We start from the raw sequence: 9,440 nt of genomic DNA, 5'->3' as shown, positions 1-9,440 counted from the left end.
CTAGTTCAAGTATGAAAATATTATTGTATTTGATACTTTAACGAATAGCAGTTAGTTACTTAATAAAAATACTTAGTTATTACATATAAGTTTATGCTGCTGTCCCACCTGTTTTTAAGTTGCACCGTGGGTGCGTGCAATGGTAATTGGTCGGTAACGATAGGAATCTTCTGTACCGAAGCTCTCCTCATAATTCCACGCCTTTTTACATCAGCTTTAAAGTGCCCGGTTTAGCTGGCTGTCGCCTTTGGCTGCCTCTAGTAACCTTCAGTCGCCGGTGCGTGTATTGCGATGACAAAATGCATAGGCCAGGTAAAATACTGTTGAACATCTGCTCTAGAAGATTTCTAAAAGGTTTTCAACAGATTCTTGGAGCCAAGCTATCAATGGCAAGTTCGTATTTCAGTAAATGCAATTTTATGAGAACTGAACATTTAATTACCTCATACTATATATCGTTTGCAATATTTTCACCTATTGAATTCCTTTCCATTAGGTATCCAGTGGTATTTCCTCATCGAGTGCACCGTTCAGTTATGTACCAGTTAATAAGGCCTCTACCACGTTACCAGAAGCTACGATTAAGCGTGATAAATATTCTCACAGAACGCACAACTGTGGTCAACTAACAGTTGCCAATGTCGGTGAAAAAGTTGAGCTCTGCGGATGGATGGAGTTTCAAAGAATGAACAAGTTCATTACCCTCAGGGATAACTGTGGATCTACACAGCTAATAGTACCAGACGAGGTAATACAACTAGATTTGTTAAGTTAAAATTCAAGACTTTCTGATATTTTCAATTTGTAAAGTTAACAGAATCTTACTACAGAGAACAGATCTAACCAAAACGATTGAAGGCATATCTTACGAGACAGTAATAAGGGTAATTGGCACTGTAAACCCTCGTCCGAATAGTCAAGTGAATAAAAATATGGCTACTGGTGAAATAGAGATTTTGGTGGAACACCTTGAGATTTTGAATCCGTCCAAAACACAACTGCCATTCCCCATTCGACAGTTTATCAAAGCTAAGGAATCACTAAGAATGCAGTACAGATACTTGGATTTAAGATTCCCAGAAATGCAGAGAAACTTGCGAATCAGGTCTAAAGTCCTCATGAGAATGAGGGAATTTCTAATCAACAAATGTAACTTTGTGGATATTGAGACACCCACACTTTTTCGTCGGACCCCGGGGGTAAATTTTTATTGATTATGTACCATCAAATAAAATCTTACAATGAAAAGGCCATAGTTCTAATTTTATTAAGAATTATAAATTATTAACATTCAGCAAGGTTTCTCCTCACCTGTTTTAGGGAGCACAAGAATTTATTGTCCCTACACGGAATCCTGGTAAATTTTATTCTCTTGTTCAAAGTCCACAACAATTTAAGCAGTTGCTTATGGTTGGTGGGATAGATCGTTATTTTCAAATTGCTCGATGTTATAGAGATGAGGCCGGAAGAATGGACAGACAGCCCGAGTTCACTCAGGTATAATTATGTCTTTACAAATCAAGTTGGCAAATCTATCATTCTTGAAGCGATACTTGTCAGTATTGCTCATCACTTGTACCATTGCAGCTAGATATTGAGATGTCTTTTGTTGACCGCGAAAGCATAATGATGCTGACGGAAGATCTGCTAGTAGAGTCTTGGTTAGAAGAACTTGGCGAGATCAGTACACCGTTTGAGCAAATGAGGTATGACGACGCAATGGAATTGTATGGTACAGATAAACCAGATGCAAGATTACCTTATAAGGTGAGATCGAAGAATTTAAACTCTCTTCACGATTTGACTAATAATGAAAATCAACTGTACATTTATATATTTCTGGACAAAGCTTCAAAACGTAACAGACATAGTGAAAACTTCAATCGCATTAACAACCAAAACCGGGATCGAATACAATGATAATTTCGGAGCGTACGCAGTGGTGTTTCCAAAAGAAAGTGTAAGTAGGATTATTTTCTGTACACCGTAACTATCTTGAAACTATTTGGTGCTATAGTTTAGTACAATTTTAGAAAAACTTTAGTAACTCCACCAAAGCGCAGTTTGATGATATTTCAAAGAGAGAATTTCCTCAAGCTAAATTACTGCAAGTGAAGATTACTGAAAGTTCGTGGAAAAGTGGACTGACTACTCTACTTTCAAAAGATGTGGTGGATAGTATCGAGAATAGGTTGAATTTACACAACGGTGATATGCTGTTCTTATCCGTTGGACAAAAGCCAGATGTAGTGAGTATCATTTAGAAGTAAAAACTTAAGGAAAATCCTTGTTAGCTATTGTGCTTCCATACACTTCAACTCGATTGTATTAAAAATGTAGTTCACGGTTTCAGCAAGAAGTTCTCGGCAAACTGCTGATTCTCTACACGAATATACTGGAGTCAAAAGGAGTAACCCTTAGAGCGCCAGGTTTCAAGTGGCTATGGATTGTGGACTTCCCCTTATTCTCAAAAGAAGATAACGAAAATGGCATCAGGACAACACACCACCCATTTACCCAGCCACATCCTGAGGATTTACATTTACTGGCAACAGATCCATTAAAGGTTTCAGTAACCAAAATGACTACACGATATTTACCTTATCGCAATTTTCATATGAATCTATCTCATTTTCTTATATAAAGCATTATTCAATTACATTTCCTTCAGGTGCGCGGTCTACATTACGATTTGGTATCAAACGGCTGGGAAATTGGTGGAGGATCAATAAGAATACACAATTCTCTTTTACAAAAACAAGTACTGGAGATTTTGGGGATTGACACATGTCAGATGTCACATTTACTCGAAGCTCTTGATAGCGGAGCTCCACCTCACGGAGGAATTGCTCTTGGTATGTTTTCATTGAACGCTTTGATACTGGTGGATTGATAAGTGTCATTTCAAATTCTATAAAGCTTAACAATTTTATTCCTCTTTCAAGGTTTAGATCGCTATATTGCAATGTTATGCAATGCCACAAGCATAAGAGATGTTATCGCGTTTCCTAAAAGCATGGAGGGCAGAGATGCAATGTCTGGTGCTCCAATTCAAATATCTGATGAAGACAAAAAGCTATATCACATAAGAACTCCAGCAGATTGACAATTGAGCAAAAATGTCGAATGCATATACTCTCATTTTCTGTGAAAGTGTGTCATGCGTTGTTCTCCTTAATTCCAGTTATGTTATGAGCTGATGCTAGACAAAAGTGTAAATATTAAACAGGAATAAATTCTATATTTGCAAATCAAAGTATTATATTGCAATTACTTGGCTTATTGGATGATGATAAAACCTTACAAATCGTAACCCTATAGTATTTAATTTCTACGATACGTATTTTTTTCTATGACACTCAGCTCTGTAATTTCGTTGATCACAAATCTGTAACGAAAGTGACGCATGCTTTGAGTGAAGACGAACAGATAACTGTTCTGACAAGCTGTTATTATGTTTAAGACATGAATAAATGCATGAGAATCAGTATAATGTAACAAGGAAAGTTGATGATTTCAAGTCTTAAGACTCCGTTGCACAGTTCAGATCTGCAGTAGCAAATTGTCTCATTGGCCTCACTCTCTGATATAAGAGGAATTGGGCTGCATCCTGTTGACGTCTTATATCGAGCATAGTTATTTCCACAACGTCTCGTTATAACCTGTTTGACATACGGAACGGCTTTCCAATTAGTATCACTTCCGTCCCACTCTGCCACACCAATCTCACTGCTTGTCAAATTGACGAACCTATATTCGAGCACTGTAAAAGTCAATGAAAAATTATAACTGAAACCCGAAATTGATGTTGGCCAAGGTAAAAGTTATGAGTTCTTACTATACAATGGTATAAAAATTCTCAAACTTGTTGTACACTTACCCTGATAAGTAAGCTTAACACAGCCAACTGTTGAGTGCGAGCATCGAACAATATGCCTTGGTCTATTCTCACAATATTTGTCACTGTTTGAATTACATTCGTAACATTGAAAGCACATTCCTAGAACACATACGTTTTTAATAAATTTCAACTTTTGTTTGTCCCGCTAATTTTGCCTTAAATACTATGAGAATTAAGAGGCCACGCTGCGAATCGATCTTCCTTAGCAAATAAAATTTTCGTACATGTTTTCATTACCCGAATAAATTAAAGTAACAGTTCCAATTATCATACAAAGAATACCAATTGACATTCGTAATGCACTTTATAGACCTTATCTTCCATTTTGTCACTTGATTGGATTTTATTTAATACTGACAGTAGAGAATCAATTCATTGCATACGTGTAACTGCCCATGATCACCTTAGTTTTATTGATCTTTATTATGAGGCATCGCGTTGAAATGGATTTGTTGGTATATTAATAAAACCGAATGTTATTTCCAAAATAAGATTATATTTTATTGACAAAACTTCCTGCAAGTTACTTGATTTACAATATTCACTAGAATAAAAGTATATCAATGTTTTTTTTTCTGCTTTAGCCTACTCCAATAATTTACCTTCTATAAATGTTAAAAAAATGTTTCGGTCAGTCTGAGTGTACTATAAAGTACTTGGCGTGACTAACATTATTACTCTTCTGTAATAGAACCCCCCCCAGATATAAAAAGGTTTGTATATCTACAAACACAGCCACAGTTTTTTCCACGGAATCAAAATTATTATTCTTCGTGTAAAAAAAGAACAAAATTTCATCTAAGAGCTCAGACAGATTGAAATGCATGGTGAATCAATAACAAGAATTAAAGTCCAAAAATTAAGAGATTATCAATTCTTCACCATAGTTGAGTAATTACATTTTAACCATAATCTGATGTGAAAAATTAATGCAGCTACTGACTTTAGTGAAGAACAAAAATATGTTAATAAATAGAAAATATAATAATTAAGTGGCAGCAGAAAAATTGTGTATTTGAATTTTAAGAAAATCGAAGTAGGCGTTATAAAACCTGTCATTTGCAAGTAAAAATAAAATCATTTCAAAAGTTATTAAATGAGAATGAAAACTGTTTTTTTTTTTTTACATAGAAGGTGTGACTGATAGCTTTTTGTGTTTTTCCAGTAAACTCATAGAAGAAAACTAAAAAAAAAACAGAAAATGAAGCAATGAGTGCAAAAAGAGAATCAATTCGTGGTTTATAATCGTGCGTTAGAATTCTCAAATGCTCTAGCAAGACATCTGTTGGAGTTTAAAACATTATGTTAATAACACATAATATTTATTACACAATTATCAATTATTCTTATTAGAATTACACATATGCCGTTATAAAATATTATTTTACAGAACATTCGTACATTCCTTTCGCACGAAACCCACACTCCGTAATTGTACAAGCACGCGTGCCACAGAGATAATGAAAGTTATTCTTATATAAAACTATTTATAGTATTAGAAAGTCTAATGGAAACATTAGTGTATGGTATTTACACAGAAAATGGAGAAGCCATCTTTAGGTCTTATACTATCTTATTAAATCGTTAGTTACAGTATTAAACTACGGTGGTATCGTATCGTACAAATATAATCGCAAACCCCAGAATACCGCTGCAGAAATCATTCCGCACTCAGATAAATTTTCTGGAATTTAAATATTATTGAATGTCTCCGTATTAATAAGACTATAAAATATATCACCAAGGGGACCATCATTGATATTCTTACAATTTTTTGCGTGTCAGTTATGTTATACAAAGATTGCTTTACTTCCAGAAGTGTAAATTCAAATAAGTAAAGAGCTAGTACCTCACGGATTGAAAATAATTCCTCTTAAAACTTTGTCGTGGCAATCTTCAACTGATGAATATAATATTTCCAAACATATATATATACGTACATAGGCATATATCAATGTTTAGGTTTAATTTGTCTATCAGCAAAGGATATTTTCAAATTTCTGACGTACAGAAACATTATAGAGTTATGAAATGATAAATAAGTAAGTTCATTGTCAAGATTATAAATATACACGTTATTCCACATTCATAATGCAATTTCATGTTGAGAATTATACATAAATACTGAATATTATTTTTCATTGAAAATAATAGATGCAGCTGGCTTGTGAGCAGAATGTATTATTTTCCTATTGTGATTTCTGGAGATAAAGTTGCATTAAAGGTGCAGACTGAGGTCGTACTTCAGAACAATTGAATGTCTTGGCTCACAGAAAACTTATGTATCCCTGGGGTTTTTGTAAAAAGCAAATAGAATGAAAATAGGGAAAAAAAATCATGGACAACAAAGCCAAACGTCAAGGCTCCGATTTATGTACTTTTTAGCAAAGTACTGTACCTGAGCACAAATCAAATTAATGTGATCATCTGATAATTATCAATGACTGTCAAATGCGTGAAAAATTGTAAAGCCCATCATTTCATGCGAATAGAGTACTCATAAAAAATTTCAACTCGAATGCATACGTTCTAATTATTTTCAAAACACTTTTCCTTGTTATTATTACTTTCTGCTGGTACTTGTTCAATGTTTTCACATTAAATGTATCATTTTCTAAATGTACAGTCCTGAAATTTAGGATGGTTACAAAATATACAAAGGTATTCGCCTTTTTCATGTACCCCATTCAGTGTAAAGAGCCTGAAATAAAAATCCTGAGAACTGGTGTTGAAGGTACAATCTAATACTAGCAAAATTCATTGTAAGGGACCATGTAAAATATTATTCAACAGTGTTCAATGTTGGAATATCCCTGATTTCATTAATAGTGCAGCAATTTTATTATTGGATGAAAAGGTCGATTTTCTTCTCCTCAGTACTTGTAACAAGTACAGCCTGCGTTTAATTTTGATCCTGGCCAAGGTTTCCTCCTTTTTTACCAGCTGACTTTGTACATCGTATACGAAAGTTTTTGAACTGAACTTCTTCACTCAGTTTCTTCGACGGTTGGTAACCAAAAGGCCATGTTGGTGCATGCCGATGTGAGCATCATGTACTTGGGGTTAAATTGGATACATTGTACAGGTGCAGGATGGTCACCGTTGAGAACGCATACCTTATACCCTGTGTCGGCATTCCAGATATGAACTCTGCCGTCAGTTGATCCACTGAAAACGTATTGAGAGTCCGGACTAAAGCTGGCCTCGATTGGTATCCCCTTGTTGTTCAAATGCCCAGTGAAAGTTTGAAGCGGCGTTCCGTGGAAGGCGTCAATTAGCCGTATGATGCTGCCATTTGTGGATATAAGAATTGTCTTTCCGTCTCTGCTGAACTTCAGACCGGTCCAATCGCATTCTCTTTCCTGAGACAATGTGAAAGTGACAAACGGTCCCTTGTCAAAGCTCCTGAGGTCGTAGAGCTTTATGCACTCGGAGTTGACTCCTGCGGCAAATATCAAGCCTTCTGGATCGTAGGCGGCGACCGGGCGACCCGATAGCTGCATCAGTCCCTGACAGTTGGGCGACTTTAAGTCCCAGAGGCGCAGCGTTTTGTCAAGAGACCCAGATAAGAAAGTGTCCTCGATGGGACTGATGCATAGAGAAACCACCTTCTTCGTGTGACCGGGGAAGTAGCGAATGTATTTGTTGTCATGGAGGGAGAGGTAGCGTATCGTGTCATCTATTTTTGTGCTGCTGTGTATCGCGGTGTTTTTTGCATGGGTAAAGTGGATCAGGTCCACCCCGTATTTCTTTGAATTAACCGTTCGGACTTGCGTCCCCTTCTCGCAATCGTATATCACTATCTGGTCGTCCTCGGAACATGATATCAGGGTATCACCGCTCGGCGAGAAATCTATACTGTTTATTTTGTCGGTATTCTCGCGGAAGACTTTTGCCACCTTGAAACTCCTCACCACGTTGTCGACCAGCTTCATTCTGATCGGTCGAATCGGCGTTGAACCTCAACTCAGAACCACCCGGGTTCCGGGTTATTTCTTTTCTAGTTTTGCTCTAATGCTACAACTTTGTTAACTGTCTCGTTGCTTTATGCAGTCGGTCGGGGGGAGGATTTTATTTAGTAAACAAGGGCCAACTGATGTAATCGGCAAAATTTTTCTACCGCACAAATATCGCTAACCTTCAAATCTATCCGTGGGCTCGGAATACATGCTGGCGTCCAGCATCGCTCGGGACAAAATGCGGTCGTGCCGTTTGATTGGTCGGTTGCTTAAAGTTGCGTCAGCTTCCAGTGGCGGCAGCCCCGGGAAAGGAATTTAAATCGAGATTGTATGTATACAAATATTTTTGATTAAAGAAAAACCACTCGCGTTATAACGACGAATGAAACTTCGTAATGAAACGGAATTATCCTTAAGGTAAAGAGAAACTCAGAGCAAACTCAATTATTTGGAGTCAGAGACGAGAGTGATCTTTTTCTTCCCCTGGAAGCAGGTCGTGGTGGTTCCAATTTCTTTCCCCACCTTGGAGATTGGTAAGAGCATCGCTGAAGCCCGCCTTACAGCCCTTTCGTTTTCTCGCCCTCCCCTCTTATAATTCTTACTCTGCTTCTTTTGACCTTTTCTCTGTGTCGCTCTCCTCCCTCTCGCTCGTTCTGCGTTCGAGTCTTACCTAAATTTAACTGTCCTTGCTTTTCTCTTTTCCACGATTTTTTGGCCCACATGTGAAACCACTTGGAAGGGTGTGCGTCTGCAATTTCTAACCTGAGGATAGATGCCAGAATACCCGCTGTCTTTGCCTGCAAGACGAGCTGACCCTTGGGACCCTCGGTCTGTACTTCAGTCAACGGTCTGTAATAAACAAAAAATTTCTTTAGTTTTTTGTTCCTCTTTACTTATGACTCTTTTTCTAAGTATAAATTCATGTAGGGGCTTGCAAAAGTGAAAACAATCAAAAGGGACTCGAGACCCTAGTAAGATTAAACGGCATGCATGGTCTGCGGGCTGCATGAGAGTGCTGAAGATATTCAATTGCTAAGGATAGATTTATATTTATACGTCAACAGAATAAATTCCTATATCTTGATCAACCTTAGCTAAAATCCGAACGCTACACATACATTACACATACCTGTACAGTTAATAGTACTTACAATTCATTGTAACAGCCATTATAGGCAGAGGAAATGTATTGCATCACGAATATCGCCTTTGATCATCCATCATTGTGTGGCATATTTGAATTACGCGCGCTTCGATATTGGTCTCTACGGTCTAATAACGTCACTACGGCCATGATTATAACGGCGAGCGAATTACTTCAACGGCGGCTGAACGTAACAATCGGTGTCGTTTTCCCGCGTTTTCTTTGCAAACAATTATCGATTTGCTCAACGCAAATGGAAACCGGTTAGGGCGGTCGAAAGAGAATAAGAAAATCAGAAGAGAGAAAATATTCATTATTAGTTATCTGCTACCGTGATTACGAAGAAACGGTTTATTGAACAGAAATTCTGGTAAAGTCTTCTTTCGTATACTTGTCATTTCGTCCTTGTGAGAAGAACTGTTTGTGAACAATGCTT

At 37.1% G+C, this 9,440-nt stretch overlaps 2 protein-coding genes across 5 annotated transcripts; one reads left to right on the top strand and one right to left on the bottom strand.

Moving 5' to 3' along the window:
• The first annotated feature begins 202 nt into the window (after positions 1–202).
• LOC124298407 (aspartate--tRNA ligase, mitochondrial) lies at positions 203–3,256 on the top strand. Of its 4 annotated transcripts, none has more exons than XM_046750357.1 (10): positions 203–312; positions 497–748; positions 831–1,199; positions 1,321–1,497; positions 1,588–1,767; positions 1,850–1,960; positions 2,034–2,249; positions 2,354–2,566; positions 2,672–2,855; positions 2,946–3,256. In XM_046750357.1, the coding sequence occupies exons 1-10, from the start codon at positions 292–294 to the stop codon at positions 3,104–3,106; spliced, it is 1,884 nt and encodes a 627-aa protein (XP_046606313.1). In that variant the 5' UTR covers positions 203–291; the 3' UTR covers positions 3,107–3,256. The 4 variants fall into 4 exon arrangements, with proteins under 4 accessions (XP_046606313.1, XP_046606312.1, XP_046606314.1 ...); XM_046750356.1 differs by having other exon boundaries at positions 214–389; XM_046750358.1 differs by lacking the exon at positions 203–312 and having other exon boundaries at positions 609–748; positions 811–1,199.
• A 1,121-nt stretch (positions 3,257–4,377) lies between these two features.
• Positions 4,378–9,028, bottom strand: LOC124298411 (WD repeat-containing protein 82). The gene is made up of 2 exons (XM_046750366.1): positions 9,012–9,028; positions 4,378–8,709 (listed from the first exon to the last, which is right to left on the bottom strand). The coding sequence occupies exon 2, from the start codon at positions 7,834–7,836 to the stop codon at positions 6,889–6,891; it is 948 nt and encodes a 315-aa protein (XP_046606322.1). The 5' UTR covers positions 7,837–8,709; positions 9,012–9,028; the 3' UTR covers positions 4,378–6,888.
• Positions 9,029–9,440: the final 412 nt, after the last annotated feature.

Source organism: Neodiprion virginianus, chromosome 2 (assembly GCF_021901495.1).
Source record: "Neodiprion virginianus isolate iyNeoVirg1 chromosome 2, iyNeoVirg1.1, whole genome shotgun sequence".
NCBI classification, from domain to species: Eukaryota; Metazoa; Arthropoda; class Insecta; order Hymenoptera; family Diprionidae; genus Neodiprion; species Neodiprion virginianus.
Note: the sequence above shows the minus strand (reverse complement) of the source record. Positions and strands in the feature narration are given on the sequence as shown.